Below are 16,620 nucleotides of genomic sequence, written 5' to 3' on the forward strand. Positions count from 1 at the left end.
TCCCCCATAATTATGGCTGTTCCCTTATTACATGCCCCGACTATCTCCTGATTAATACTTCTTCCAGCAGAGTTGCAACTATTAGGAGGCCTATATACTACGCCCACTAATGTTTTTTTTCCCTTATTATTCCTTATCTCCACCCAAACTGTTTCATTATCTTGATGCTTTGTCCCAATATCATTTCTCTGTATTACAGTGATTCCTTCCTTTATTAACATAGCTACCCCACCTCCCCTTCCTTCCTGCCTGTCCTTCCTGATTGTTAAATACCCTGGCATATTTAATTCCCAGTCGTTGTCATCCTGCAGCCATGTACAAAAATAAGGAAGTTATTCTAAACCTTTAGAAAACACTGGTTAGGCCCCGGCTGGAGTACTGTGGCCAAATCTGTGCATCACACTTTAGGAAGGATATCAAGGCCTTAGAGAGGGTGCAGAGGAGATTTACTAGAATGGTGGCAGGGACAAAAGAAACTGGTGTTCTCCTTAGATCAGAGATTAAGCGGAGATTTGAAAGAAGTGTTCAAAATCATGAAGGGTTTTGATAGAGTAAATAAGCAGAAGCTATTTCCAGTAGCAGAAGGGTCAGTAACCAGAAAACACAGATTTAAGGTAATTAGCAAAAGAACCAGAGGCGACATGAGGAAAAATTTTTTTACACAGCAAGTTGTTATGATCTGGAATGCACTGCCTGAAAGGGTGGTGGAAGCGGATTTAATAATAACTTTCAAAAGGGAATTGGATAAATACTTGAAGGAGAATAAGTTGCAGGGCTATGCGGAAAGAGCAGGTGAGTGAGACTAATTGGATAGCTCTTTCAAAGAGCTGACACAAGCACGATGGAACAAACGGCCTCCTTTTGTGTGTATCATTCTATATTCATATTGACAGAAGCAGTAGTTTTTGCACCAATTTGCACTACTGAATTAGGTGAACAATTTTGGATATTAGAAATTATTTCACAAACATCTTTAGAGTTTGAGTGTAATATGCTACAGTAGTCTTTTGAAGAATCAACTGTTAGAATGTCATACCCTCTTTCTCCACGTGATCAATACACATCATTACAAATTTTGGTACAGTTGTGCTCTCTCTCTGACAAAGACTGCTTAAATTACATCCAAACACTTGATCTGTATAAAAGAAAAAGAGTTATAGATAAACTAATTTGATTTCACATAATATTTCATTAAATAATAACATAATTTTTGTACTCACATTTGTGAAGCTTTATTTAAACCAGGGATTTTAATTATAATTATCTTCTTAATGAATCTCCTTTTAACTATGTTAATTTGCTAAAATGCTTTTCAACAACACATGACATTCTCAGTATACAAATACTGTACAAATACTTCAGGTTATTTGAAGACTCTTGTTTTTGAAAAAGCAATTATTCATATTTTTTGCTAAATTTAGCTTGATATATTCAGTGTAGCAATGTTCTAATTGAACCACTATATTTAATACCAGTGAAATTAAAAGATTAAATATATTATTGTAGCTTGCACTTTATCCCCCAAGAATCATTTTTCAGTGAATAATGAAATACTGCTTTGGTATTCTTAATTTTTAAATTATGTGAATTTTTGTCTATTAAAACAGATCAAAGTTTGAAAAGTTTCATGTTGTAACATATTTAGAGTTCAGTAACTATGTACAGGAAACCACAATGCCACTGACTGGAAGGACATAGGTTCTTTTGCACACTCTGCTGAACTTCCACGTTCTTCTGCAGGGTGGTGGGAGAGGAATTGGAGGGAAACATTATGCACTTCCTTGTGGCGTGCTAAACAGCAGCTTTGGCAGAGGCCTGATAAGAGGGCCACTGACTACTCAGTTGGAGGAGGTGTATGACCCAGTGAGACCTTTATGGAGACAAGGAGAAGAATAGATGAATTGCACGTACTTATTAAAAACTTGCTATAGATGTTCTTTTTTTTGTTATCACTTAAATGTTTATAACAAAAATAACTGGATTTCTTTCACTCATACTCTGAAATTGCCTTATCTTCAGTAAAGGTGTGATACATAATTTTTCTCACCTTTAATATAGCCTTTGTCTCGCACTGCTTGGAGTGTTGGCCTTCGTGTCAGAAACTTTTTCAATTTTGTTTTTGTCTTTTTTTGGTCTGCATTATCTATACTACCAGAAGATTTTACTGCTGTAACAAACAGAAAAAAAAACAAAATAAAGCCTAAACTGCAAATGCATTAAAACTACAAAATGGTTAAATCACATTTAAGAAATGGCTGTAAAATTTTTAATCTGTTTTGCAAGAAAATAATGATAAGGCAATATTCTACCATTGGCATGAGGTAGGATGACTGTTAATGGTACTATACATTTATGTTATTAACATAGAGGGCCATTTCATATAAATTAGATTTCCCCAGTGTTTCTAATTTCATTGGTAAAATTAGACAACAAGCCTCAGTATTTCCAACACAGCTATTAATGAGCTGGCATATCAACCTTAAAAAATCCCCCATCATTAGACTATCTGAGGGTGGCTCAGCACCACCAAGCTGAAAGTTTCCTCTTGAAGAGATTATGCCTTTTCCTCAGGTTTGTGTCATATTTGCTACCAATTGATACTGATGTGCGTTCGGTCCTGATTGTACAGCACCAACTGACCAGAGAATATTTAACCAGATGCATTCAGTTTGGTGACTTCTGGTTCCAAGTAGCCATGTTTCTTTTGCTTTTTCTGTTTCTTGATTTATCCCCAATAATTTGAAACACATGAGGTAGTTGCTCTTTATAGGTGCATTCTGAGAACCTCAGGCAAATGTTAGTAGGCAGTAGTATAAGCTTTGGCAACATGCGTTTTATGCATTAATAGTGCCAGTCAGCCAATCATGAACATTCTGTTGTATTTCCACAGCATTTAAAGTTTTTGGCAGAAGTTGCTGTCAACAATTCATTGGCTACACACCTATTAAGGTGTGGGGGATATCGGGAGTACAGGACGCTATTTAAAGACAGCCAGCACCCCTTAAAGGGGAGATGCATTCTGGCTGCGATGACTGTGCAACAAGTTGAGGGAGGGAGTGGGCACCAAGGTTCTCTGATGCTGCATTGGAGGCCTTGGTGCAGGCAGTGGAGAGGAGGAGAGGCATCCTTTTTCCCCTAGACGGCAGGAAATCTTTCAGGCATCTATTGAGGAAGCAGTAGGAAGAGATTACTGAGAATGTCAACACCAGCAGCATTGCTCCAAGAATATGGCTGCAATGCAGGAAAAAATTTAATGATTTACCTAGAGTTGTTAAGAAGACTGCTCTCATACTTTCTGGTCACAGCTACAACACTCAGCCTAATTAGTTACAACACTCACAGCACTGCCCTCCTCCACTACCCTGCTATCACTGCACCACGTTTCACTAAACTTCCTTCTCCTCATGCTCACACACTCACTACTATTACGACCCTCACTAACTCACAGCTATTCTAGAATGACAGCCACACTCTCCAAACTCCTCACAAGGGGCAGAGTGGAGGCCATGACCAGTGGCGACTCTGGAGGAGATGCCGTTCAGGGTTTCTTTATACCTAATCCTCTGTCACTTCTGACTTCTCCCTCACCCCGCACACTCTTCACGACAAGCTGCAGATTTCTTTCTCTCTCACATCACAAGCTAACCCTTGTCCCTTTCTTTCATTTCAGCTACTGAGAATGTCGATGCCCCTCAGCAAATGGAGGAATTAGACAACAATTTCTGTTCCAGAAGATGCACTTGATCTGACTATTGGAAGCACCAGCTCAGATACCGACACCACGTCGACTTTAGACCAGGTTTGGGGAGGGACCTGCATGAGGTGACTCACCAGGCACAAGTGCGCAGGAGCTAGGGCAGGGGGATAGGTTGCCAAAGGTGCCAGCTCGCTGGAGGGCAAAGTTGCATACTAGTTCTGCTGCAGAGAACTTAGATGCTGATTTTGAGGGCCCAGGCCAGCAAAAAAGGCTCATGAATATACACAAAGAAATGCTTGGTGCACTGGGCAGCCTGCCAGAACTTGCACACAATGTCACGGAGCATGGAAGAGTCCAGCTCCAACTTGTCTCGAGGCTTTTTGGAGAGCATGGAGACCATTCTGTCCAACGTGGATTGAGAGGTCAACTCCATCAGCACTGCAGTGGAACGCACCATAATGGAGTGTCTTACGACAATTCTGACATGTGCAGCCTTGGCAGCTCACATTGCTGGCATGGAAGCTCAGATGGCTGCCATTTTGGTTTTGGGGGCCACTGTTAAAAAGGACTTCCAGGGCGTCACATCACTCCTACACTCTGTTCTCCAACAGAGCTATGCTATGCCCCAAGAGAGTGGCCTTGGCTCCAAGGAAGAGACACCTGCTGTCCTCGCTCAGAGTGACAGCATGCCTACTCCCTTGCCAGACACTCCTCCAATGCCCCTGTTGGTGTCACTCAGCCAACCAGCCCAGACTGCTGCAGTCCATGCCGAGATGCTACAGTCTGCAGCAGGGCCGTTAGGTTCAGAGCTGCTCGAGGTTGTCCTCCAAGTCCATCTGAAGTGCCCTCAATGGAAGCTCAGCAGCCTTACACCTCCAAAGTTATAGCCACCGGGGAAGCACCTTAAAGTAGTACTAGAATAGGGAAAACGAGCACACAAGACAGGCAACTCAGGGCTTGTACAAGGGTGATTAGTCATTTTTTTCCTCAATGCATTTGTTTGATAAATTGTTTTTTAGATCTGGATTTGGTGTTGGTATTTGTCTTTGTAGTGAAGTGAGGGCAAGCCCAATAGGTTTGGAGTGAAGGAAGGCAATTGGATGGTGGTTGTAAGAAGTGGTAAGGATTGTGGGACTTAGTGAATGGGAGGACTGATTTAGTTGAAGCACTCCTCAATGAGCTTGTCTTTGAGTGCTTGGGCAGATGCGGCCTCTGGTGGTCGCTGCCCCTCCTCCTGCTCCTCCTATACTTGTTGCTGCCCAGGTGCTGGTAAGGGCTGATCCCTCTGATGGCGAAGTTGTGCAGCATGCAGTAGACAACAACAAATCTGGATATCCGCTTAGGGTTGCACTGCAAAGCTCCTCTGGAACGGTCCAGGCAGTAGAAGTGTTGCTTGAGCATGTCAATTATTTGCTTGATGATGTTCCTTATGGCAGCTTGGCTCTTGTTGCAGGCATGCTCTGCAGCTGTGCATAGGCTCCTGACTGGAGGGGATATCGTTGACGCCCAGTAGCCAGGCTGTAACTTGGCGGCCTGGTTGGAATAAAGATGGCAGAGGACTGGTGCAGGATGAAAGAATCATGACTGCTGCCGGGATAGCTGGCACAGAACTGCATGATGGGCTGGCTGTGGTCGCAAACCAGCTGAACACTGAGGAAGTGGAATCCCTTTCGATTGATAAAGATGCCAGGCTGCTGATAGGGAGCACATAAGGCAATGTGTGTGCAGTCATTGGCACTTTGCACCATGGGGAAGCCTGCCATGTGTGCAAAACTTAGTGCTCTCTCATCCTGCTTCACTCTGTCAACAGGGAAAGAAAGACTTGCATTTATATAGCGCCTTTCACGATGTGTCAAAGCGCGTTACAGCCAATGAAGTACTTTTAGTCATTGTTGTAACGTGGGAAACATGGCACATCAAGGTCCCACAAACAGCAATGAGATTATGACCAGGTAATCTGTTTTTGGTGATGTTGGTTGAAGGATAAATATCGGCCAGGATACCGGGGAGAATTCCCCTGGATCTTACTCAAAATAGTGTCATGGGATCTTTTACGTCCACCTGAGGTGCCTTGGTTTAACATCTCATCTGAAAGAAAACACCTCTGACAATGCAACACTCCCTCAGTACTGCACTAGAGTGCCAGCCTAGATTTTGTGCTCAAGTCCCTAGAATGGGACTTGAATCCATAACTTTCTGACTCAGAGGCAAGAGTGCTACCACTGAGCCACAGTTGTAGGTATTTCTCCTGGTGTAGAGAGCCTCAGTGGCTTCCCTGATACACTGGTGTACAGTGAACTGTGAGATTTTGCTGATTTCACCTTTTGCAGCCTGAAAGGAGCCCGTAGCATAAAAGTTAAGGGCAATGGTGACCTTGACAGCCACAGGTTTGGGGATGGGGTTGTGGCTGCAGCAGGTGACATAGCTCAGTGACAGCCTCCTTGGTGAAGCAAAGGTGTCTTCTGTTCTGGTGCCACCAGTGATGGCGACTGGAAAATTTCCCTGTTATGTCTTACTAACTTTGAAGATTTAATGTTACTGGCAGGGGAGGAAAGAATTACACAGTTTTAATTATGTGCAGGAAAATGTTTGTGCTTTACTTTTATCTATACTGCTGGATGTCTGATAATAAATAAGATATAAGATGGCCTAAGATAGCAATTGCCTGGATCCCAAGATTGCATTACTGCTATCAATACATTGAGACATTTGATGTTATCCACAGTAGAACAGTGAATTTTTACATATAAATAGGTGCTCTGGTCATTTCCCCATGAAGTTATAGGTGCCTTTTTCTTCGGAATGTAAAAATAGTATTGTGACATGTTTGACCTCACAGATTACCAGATTGAGCGATAGGGGAGAAAATATCACAGTCCAATGTACATTGCATCCATTTATATAACAGAGCACCTAACTAAAAGCTGATGCAAGTGAAGTTACTATTGTACCATTATGAAGGAAAAAAGCTGGTAAATACTGATGCTTAATAAGGCTTTTCTTTATCACAGAGTCATCATAGAAATTACATCACAGCAGGCCACTACACCTGTAATAGCAGAAAAATGGAGAGTACTCTTACCTCAACTAATGGGATATGTTGAGTACTAATTTACATAACTCACTGACAAAGAAATAATGGAGTTTATATGGAGCAGTGCAGTATTCGTATTAAGCACGTTAACACTTTCATATGAAATATCTTTGTCCGCTATACCAATGAAACTGTTCACCAGTCTTGCAAATGCTTTTATTAAAATTGCAAAGAGGAATTTCATACAAATGCATTAACACATTTGTTACTAATGTTGCATAGGGCGATTTCTACCCCAATTCTCTTTTGTTTAAGCTGTTGTAAAGGTTGTGCTTGCAGGGAAAATGGTGAGTGAGAATAAATCACATCTTTATCTTGTAGACTGAAACAAAAGTATGCATTTCTGTACATGCACATTTAGGCTAACTTTATGAAATTAATGTTTTTATGACTTACGACGTGATTTCTTTAAGTCTTTATTATTTTTATCCTTATCGTGCTTTTCAATCCCAGGAGACTCTGGCGTATCATCTTCAGCGGCTTCATCAGACTCCACTGTCTGTAATGAAATTAGTTGCGAGATCTAAATCAGTTTTCAGGTATTGTGAAGAGTTTATCAGCAAATCAGTAAAAGCAAGGGAAACTACTACCCATGTAAATAATGAAGACATGGAAAGCAAAATGTTCAATCTGAATACACACCTGACTACCAATAGTCACCTCAAGAGCTTTATACCATTCATTGATGAGATTATCATTGTCCAACTGAATCAGTAATTCTGTCCCTTGACGAGTTCTGAGCTGGAAAACAGCAAGAATTTTTTCAATAAATTAAATATATAGATTCACATTATTCATAACCAGCCTTTCTATCACAACATTAATTTTATGCTCAGCTTAGACTACCTTGTGCTCTACTGTTCTACAGAATAAACCTAAAATATTTGACTCATCACTGTTTGAATTCTGGTCTATTGAGTTACATTTCAGAAGAGCACTGTCTCCCGCTGGGCAAGTTAGTACTACCAGTCATTACTCCAGCATAGATCTCCAACAGTTCACTGGACACTGGATTGGCATTAACAAATCAGTACAGCCTAATTTGCATAAAGTTCAAATTTAAAATAATATTATTTATGTTTTGGCCATTGATGATTTATTTACGTCAAAAACTTGTATGCAGTTCTGAAACCTTATATTTAATTAAGTTAATAAAAAAAGGGGCTCCCACGCATTAATGAATTTCAAAATTGTAAGTAAGCATCACTCTGGTTCATTTTAAGAAAAGCATCGAGAGTCCTGGGGTAGTAGGTTGCTTGCCTGCCCTTTTAGTTAAGATGTTGGTGTGGCAAGTGAAAACTCCAGAAAGAGGCAACGGAGACTAATAGTAAAGAATAATTGGATACACTTCTGTTAATACATTATAAAACATGTATCATTATCAGAGGTGCAAAAGCAGTCTGTTTTCCCAATAAAACCTTAAGATTCAAATGTTGCCTGCTGTTGTCCAATTCCAACTGTGAAGACCATCTGGAAGGCAAAAATAATTTCTGAACCAGATTACATCAAGCTTTAACTTAAAAAAAGTGAATAGCTTCAAGGATACAAACTTATGTTAAAGCCTTGTGTCTTATTCAAATAAATCATTGCATATTCCACAAATTTTAAGCATTAAATGTACTGTATTGGGTGTATTGAGTTCACCCACTGTTGTCCCTTTTGAAGCTTTTACAAGTCCCGGTTTCAAACTTGGCCCTCATTATATCCCAGGCTTCAAATTCTGCTTCCTTGTACTGAAAGGAATACAAATATTACAATGCCTTCAATAGGAGGCAACACCTGAATCTCATGCTTTCATTGAGAAAACTTGAACACAGAAATTATTATACATTTATTCTGGGTTTGTGCGTACTGAAGCTAAAGGTTGTCAATATTGCAGAATGGAATATTCTGGTGCGGCTCTCCTCGCCATCAACTGTTTCTATTTTTCTTTCTGAAGGCACATTCTCATATACCTTCCATAAGAACATAAGAAATAGGAGCAGGAGTAGGCCAATCAACCCCTCGAGCCTGCTCCGCCATTCAATAAGATCATGGCTGATCTGATCCTAACCTCAAATCTAAATTCATGTCCAATTTCCTGCCCGCTCCCCGTAACCCCTAATTCCCTTTACTTTTAGGAAACTGTCTATTTCTGTTTTAAATTTATTTAATGATGTAGCTTCCACAGCTTCCTGGGGCAGCAAATTCCACAGTCCTACTACCCTCTGAGTGAAGAAGTTTCTCCTCATCTCAGTTTTGAAAGAGCAGCCCCTTATTCTCTTTCCTTGTTAAATGGCAGTTGAGTCAGCATCCACATTTAGTTTTGCAGACAGGTGATGCTGCCTCCTGAGGCATTTCTGGAAACTACCAGTTCAAGCAATGATTCCTGCTTTGAATTCCACTGGATAACAGGCATCATGCTACAAATTTGACGATGACCATCAATGTAATTGAAGTTTGTAGTATCAAGTATTAAGCTCCATCTACTCTATCCCAACCTGAATGGGGCACCCTATACTGTCTTAGTGTATAACATTTTATTTGATGCATTAGTCATACCTGTCTGAGTGAGACGGCCAATTTTTAGCCATGGACTCATATTCACTGGGAACTACACTGACACTGCTCTAAGTAATTTCACATAGTACCTTACAACCAGGAAAGGAGAATTTTACTCGCCAATTTGGTCTGGATTACATCTCAGATCCCAGAACCCACTGGGATGCCCAGTACCCTCATCATTAATCAGAGGGACGTGAAACTTGTTTGGCAAGTGCTCAAAAACTAACTAAAATTGAGCTCTGAGGTGAGAGGTAGGGAGCAGTATTGAAAAACGCCCAAGAACAGTAGAAAAATGAATTCTTCTGGGTTTGCATGCACTTTCCTCAATTGTTATCATATAATCATATGCCATTGATTAAAAACTTTTGTGAGTAGCAATGATTAATGCAACAAATCTGTGACAAAATGTCAACCAAAGGATGCCTGGCTGCTTAGAACACGGTACAAAGGAAACTGTACTGGTATTTAAAATATTTACCTCAATCACATTCTTCTTACTGGATTTGTCTTTTGAAGCCCATTCTATGGCAGCCCCCTTTAGATCCACAGTGAACTCAGGTTTAGATTGGGTGCTACCAAATTTCTGAAAAGTCAAAAATTGAAATTGTTAAAGTTCACTTAGATTGTAACCAAAAACCAGCAAAAAATGTGTCTGTTTCCTTTTTTCATCAATCTTGTCCTCTCCCTTCCTGAAAGCATTGACCCCTTTACAGGGTACCATTTCATAGGTTTTGGTCAATCTCAAGCACCTTGCCCAAGGGCTCATTATCTGTCAGCCTTTACTGCCTATTTGACTTCAGCAGGGCATCACACAGTTGAACTCGATCCTGTCCTCATCAGCATGTGCAAGAAGTGCTGGACAGTGATTTAATCTCTGGTCAAAATGGCTGAAGCAAGGGTATAGAATTACTCAAAGACACTAAGTAAGATAATGGTCACCAACTTGAGTGAATGGGCTTGAGAATGCAGATGTACAAACTGCTTCCAAGGCTCCACCAATGTGTTCTGAAACCACATTTACGATCTTCCTAATAGGATGTTCATGTAGTTACAATGGTATAAATCGAACCCATACTGGCTCTGGCAGCTCCAGAATCAATCTTAACTATTAAATACATCTTTTCTTAAAACCATTAATTAACTGCATCTAACTTTTAACTAAATTAATTTTTAACAAAGTTCAGAATGCATTATTGAGACCTATGGGATGTGACTTCTATCAAATAGGTGCTGCTAACTATAACTCACAAAGAAATGATGACTGAGTGATGATTCAATCCACTTCTGAGTTAGAAATCATATCCAACAGATCTTCAGATTGTTCGATTACCTACCTACACATCATATTTTTCAAGACAAATAGGCTTTGCTGTCATCCCGCAAGAGAATCTCCCAGAGTCACTATGAGGGAGGTGGTGATGGCTGACGTGAATGATGGGGCTGGGGTCTACAGTTTTTTTTAAATTAGTGGGTTGAAATACTCTTGATCAATGCTCACTTCTTGGAATAACACAGTATGTTGGTAACCACTGGATCAGAAAAAAAGACTGAAAAAAATCATGAAGGGTCACCACAAAGGTAACTACTGACATGAGACCCAGAATCCATAAGTAATGCTGTGACTGGATCCACAACTCCATCTGAAAGACTTTGAAACTATCTGCCTGGTTCAGGATTTTGATTCAACAATGAAGGAAGGGTGATTTCTGCTCAAATCAGGATGATTTGTAACTTGGAGGAACTTGAAGGTGATGGTGTTCCCATGACATTGTGTTCTTGCCCTGCTTGGTGGTGAAGTTCGTGGACTAGGAGTTGCTGTTGAAGTATCCTTGGTGAGTTGCTAAAACGGTTCTTGTAGATCATACATATTGCAATTGTAAACAATTTTACAACACCAAGTTATAGTCCAGCAATTTTATTTTAAATTCACAAGCTTTCGGAGGCTTCCTCCTTCGTCAGGTGAAACGATCGTTCACCTGACGAAGGAGGAAGCCTCCGAAAGCTTGTGAATTTAAAATAAAATTGCTGGACTATAACTTGGTGTTGTAAAATTGTTTACAATTGTCAACCCCAGTCCATCACCGGCATCTCCACATCATACATATTGCAGCCACAGAGTAGCCACAGGAGGTAGATATTGAGTCCAGTGCTAGGGGCACTGATCAAATGGATTGCTCTGCTCTGGATGGTGCCGAGTTTCCAGCATCGTGACTGCAGCCATCCAGGTGAGTGGTGAGTATTTCATTACACCCCTGGCTTGTGCCTTGTTGTAGATGGCGGAGAGGATTTGATGAGTCAGAAAGTGAATCACTTTCAGAGAGTACCCAACCTCTGCCCCACTCCTGTGGCCATGGTGTTGGCTGATGAACCCCGCTCCTCCCCCCATAAAGATTCTAGTGGAGCAGGATTCAGTCATGGTGGTACTGTTAAAAGTTTGGGGAGTGGGGTAGGGTAGTTGGGCTTTATTTTTCTTGTTGGAGTGGTCATTGCCTGGCACATACATGGCACAAACATTACCGGTCACTTGTCAGTTTGGATGTTGTTCAGGTTCTGCTGTAGATGGGCACGGGCTGCTTCATTATCCAAGGATTTGTAAATGGAGTTGAAATACTGGAATCATCAGCAAACATGCCCATTCCTGACCTTATGACAGAGGGACGGTCATTGATGAATCACTGAACATGGATGGGCCTAAGATGCTGCCCTGAGGAATTCCTGCAGCCATGTCCTGGGGCTGTGATAATTGGCCTCTGACAACCACAATCATCCCCGTGCGTCAGGTATGACTTCAGCTACTGGTAGGTTTCCCCATGACCCCCATTGATCTCAGTTTTGTTCAGTTTCCTTGGTGCCATAATTGCTCAAATGCTGCCTTGATGCCAAAGATGGCTACTCTCACTTCTCCTCAGGCATTCAGTCTTGTATCCATGCTTGGATCAAGGCTGTAATGGGCTTTGGAGCTGAATGGTTCTGGTGGAACAAAAGCTGAGCATCAGTGAGCAGTTTATTGGTGAGTAGGTAGCAGTGATCACTCCTCTGATAACTGGGAATATTCTGTAAACGGCTGGGTTAAATTTGCCACGCTTTTTGTGACTAAGACATACCTGGGCAGCATCTTTGGCCCATCCATGTTCAGTGATTCATCAATGACCGTCCCTCTGTCATAAGGTCAGGAATGGGCATGTTTGCTGATGATTTTCCAAGTTGTCGGGTAAATGTCAGTGTCACAGCTGCATTGCAACAGTTTGGCTAGCGGGTGGCTAGTTCTGGTGTACAGATGTTTAGCATGATAGGCAGAATGTTGTCAGAGCCCACAGCCTTTGCTGTGTCAAATGCATTCAGCGCTTCTTAATGTCCCATGGAGTAAACCGAATTGACTAGCCACTGGCTTCTATGATATCATATGGGGACCTCAGAAGGATGCTGAGTAGGATCGTCCACTTGGCACTTTTGGCTGAAGACGCATGCAATCATTTCAGTCTCATCTCTCGCACTAATGCTCTGCCACGGTGCATATTACAGCTGCTTTGGCTTCTACATATTCTAAAACTAGTAACGGCACTGGAACTTGTGCTATATGTGTTGGCCCTTGAGTGGAAAGAAATACTAGGCAGTTATTATGACGAATCCAGCTATATGGATGAGATAATCACTTGTAGCAAGATCATAATGCAGAAGGAGCTTTTTAGAAAGTCTTAGGAGGTGCTCTTTCTTCATCAAGTGAATCACAGATGGGAAGATTAAGGTACGGTAGCATAGTAGTTATGTTACAAGACTAATATTCCAGAGAATGCAAGTTAAAATTCTACTCCAGTTTGAGAATTTGTTTTTTTTATAAATCTGGAAATAAAAAGCTGGTAAATATGACCATGAAGCTGGCGGATTGTCATAAAAACCAAAATGATTCACTAATGTGATTTAGGGAAGGAAACTGGTCGTCCTTATCTGGTCTGACTCCAGTCCTACGCCAAAGTGGTTGACTTTGAACTGCCCTCTGAAGAGGCCTAGGCCATTCAGTTGTATCAAACCGCTACAAAGAATAAGACTGGACGGCCTGAACAACGCAGCTGCCAGACTGGGCATGCGGCAGGTTATGTAAGAACCAACAGGAGGGAATATCCTACTTGACCTTGCCCCCCCTCTCACCAATCTACCTGTCACAGATTCATCTGTCCTTGACAGCATTGATCGGAGTGATCACCACACAGTTTTTGTGGAGACCAAGATCCGTCTTCACACTGAGGACACCCTCTATTATGTTGCGTGGCAATACTACCGTGCTATAAATTAAAAACACATCTTGCAGTTTAAAACTGGGCATTCATAAGGCCATCAGCAGCAGAAAAATTGTATACCACCACAATCTGTAACCTCATGGCCTGGCATATCCCTCACTGTCTCACCACCACCAAGCCAAATGACCAATCCTGGTTCAATGAGGAGTGTGGAATGAGAGCAGCACAAAGCTGAAAATGAGGTGCCAACTTGATGAAGCGACAGCACAGGATACATGCATGCTAAACAGTGAAAACAGCATGCTATAGAAATAGCTAAGTGATCCCACAACCAACTGTTCAGGTCAAAGATCTGTAGCCCTGACACATCCAGTCGTGAATGGTGGTGGACAATTAAGCAACTAGTGGGAGGAGGAGGCCCCATGAACATTCCCATCCTCAATGATGGTGGAACCCAGCACGTGAGTGCAAAAGACAAGCTAATGTTTTTGCGGCCATCTTCAGCCAGAAGTACCGAGTAAATGATCCTTCTCAGCCTCTTCCTGAGGTCCTTACCATCACAGATGCCAATTCAGCCAATTTGATTCACTCTACGTGATAACAAGAAACAGTTGAGTGCATTGGACACAGCAAAGTCTACAGTTCTCAACAACATCCAGACTGTAGTGAAGACCTGTGCTCCAGAAGTGGCTAAGTTTTTCGGACAACACTGGCCTCTACCTGATAATGTGGAAAGTTGCACACATATGTCTTGTCCACAAAAAGGAGCACAATTCCAACCCGGCCAATTACTGCCCTATCAGCCTACTCTCAATCATCAGCAAAGTGATGGAAGGAGTTGTCAACAACACTATCAAGCAGCACTTACTCACCAATAACCTGTTCACCGATGCTCAGTTTAGGTTCCGCTAGGACGACTCGGCTCCAGACCTCATTACATGCTTGGTCCAAACATGGATGCAAAACTTAAATTGCAGAGATGAGGTGAGAGTGACTGCCCTCAACAGGATAAACTAGGGCAACTTGCCATGCCTTCTTTGGCAACATCTGCCAAAACCCACAACCTCCACAGCCAGGGCAGCAGGTGCGTGGAAACACCATCACCTCCAAGTTCCCCTCCAAGTCACAAACCACCCTGACTTGGACATATATTCCTTCATCGTCACTGGGTCAAAATCCTGGAATTCCCTACCTAACATCATTGTGGGAGTACCGTCAAACAAACAAACTGCAGCGGTTCAATAAGGCGGCTCACCACAACCTTCTCAAGGACAACTAGGGATGGCAATAAATAGCAGCCTTGCCAGCGATGCCCACATCCCAAGAAAAGTTTTTTTTTAAAATTCAAACAGCCTGGAGTTGTTTCTCCCTGTTGGGCCCTGGAGTCACTATTAAGCTGAATTGGAATTGGTGCTTTGGATGATATGGCCGATACAGATGATAAAATAATGGTTGATGACTTGAATTCTCTGATCACTCTCTAGGATCTGGCATCGGACTGCACTGCATCAAATGTAAAACTCACAAATTGGAAGCAGGTCCTCGTGACATCTCTCCAAGCTTACAGTTTGGCATAGAACACTGCTTGCACCTTTCCTACAATGCTCTTTGGAATGTTCCCTTACACGTGACTTCCTATTTAACTGAGGCGCATTTTTCAAAACTCTAACCCAAGGTCTCTTTGCACTGGTAGGGATCAACCTGGTTGCCAGAATAGCTTTTTGGTAAATGAAACAGTCATCCAACCATTGTGCTGAACTTGAAACTGTTTCACTTTTCTGAATTTGTATGACATAAAAGTGAATATAGGCAAGTGTTGTGCACATTGGCGACTGAAAAGATCCCATGATATTAAATACAGATTTTGAAACCAGAACGCCAAAAATGAAGCAAATGTGACCAAACTTGGGTGATTTTATTCCTTCCAGAACATGATGGCAACGTTGTTCTCAAAGTGTGCAGAACAAGAGTTAGATAAGTATTAATAAGATATAAACATTGATTTCAATAATTTCAGATCATAACCACTGCTTCTATTTTTTCGGAGGTGCTGGTTTTGCAGCTCCCCTAGACCAATCTTCTGTTTATTTACTTGTCCCATAATCACCCCCTTTGCCTTGCACCGTCATTTGTTTTGTCATTTAATCACTCCTGCCCTCCACTCTACTACAGACCTTCCCTTTTGTTCTTTCCTCCCCTTCCTCCCCCCCACCTTTTACCTGGCTCTGTACTTGCTTAAAAACTGTTAAATCTTTACTTCTTCCAGTTCTGACGAAAGGTCATCGACCTGAAGTGTTAACTCTGTTTCTTTCTCCACAGATACTGTCTGACCTGGAGTGTTTCCAGCATTTTCTGTTTTTACATTAGATAAGTATTTGTTCTATTATTTACTTTAATTTTTACTGTATCAAATGTATTTTAAAGTTGGTTATTACAATAAGTATAGTTGGACAGTGTAGCAACTCCAAAAGTGGAGAGCGGACTCCTATTGGAAGGGCCAGGTAGAATTTTTTGTGACCATTGCTCATGGCTGACTACCATCAATGGACAACTTTAGCTTGATCCTGATGAGTACTCCATCTTTTGTGGTGAGGAAGAATGCAGCACCAGCAGGATTAACCCTAATCTCTCCCTACAGAACCATATCCTAATATCACAGAGCGAGATTAATGGCAGCCACGAACCAACTTGCGCTCCTGTAATAGGACCTTTTTTTTGACAAAAAAGGAAAATAAAGTCTATTGCAATATGTATTGCAATGGAGTATGCATTGTAGTAAGCTCTATAAGTGGTGTTAAAAAGTCTAAAGTCTATTAAAGATTTTAAAAGAAATTGTAATACTGAAAAGTACAGCAGAGATCTTTAAAAAAAAATCCACATACATGTCTAGCATGGTACCACAAAAGGCTTAAACATACCAGAAGCATGCAAGCAAGCAAGCACAGCAGACAAGAGATTTTCTAGCTAAGCACACTCAAAACTACCGCAGACCATGAAATGCTGATGGTATGTAATTATGCAGAAAACATCTTTTTAACTATGTCAAGGTG

General features: G+C 41.5%; 1 protein-coding gene across 2 annotated transcripts in view; it reads right to left on the reverse strand.

Annotated features, from left to right (window-relative positions):
* LOC137344474 (rho GTPase-activating protein 12-like) overlaps positions 1–16,620 on the reverse strand; it is a 232,881-nt gene that overhangs the window by 31,373 nt on the left and 184,888 nt on the right. For both annotated transcript variants that reach the window (XM_068007475.1, XM_068007467.1), the window contains 5 exons: positions 9,814–9,918; positions 7,434–7,532; positions 7,188–7,290; positions 2,048–2,167; positions 1,037–1,135 (listed from right to left, as the gene is read on the reverse strand). In XM_068007475.1, the coding sequence (XP_067863576.1) occupies positions 1,037–1,135; positions 2,048–2,167; positions 7,188–7,290; positions 7,434–7,532; positions 9,814–9,918 (526 nt within the window). The remainder of the gene's footprint in view (positions 1–1,036; positions 1,136–2,047; positions 2,168–7,187; positions 7,291–7,433; positions 7,533–9,813; positions 9,919–16,620) is intronic.

This window comes from Heptranchias perlo, chromosome 2, assembly GCF_035084215.1.
Source record: "Heptranchias perlo isolate sHepPer1 chromosome 2, sHepPer1.hap1, whole genome shotgun sequence".
Taxonomy (NCBI): domain Eukaryota; kingdom Metazoa; phylum Chordata; class Chondrichthyes; order Hexanchiformes; family Hexanchidae; genus Heptranchias; species Heptranchias perlo.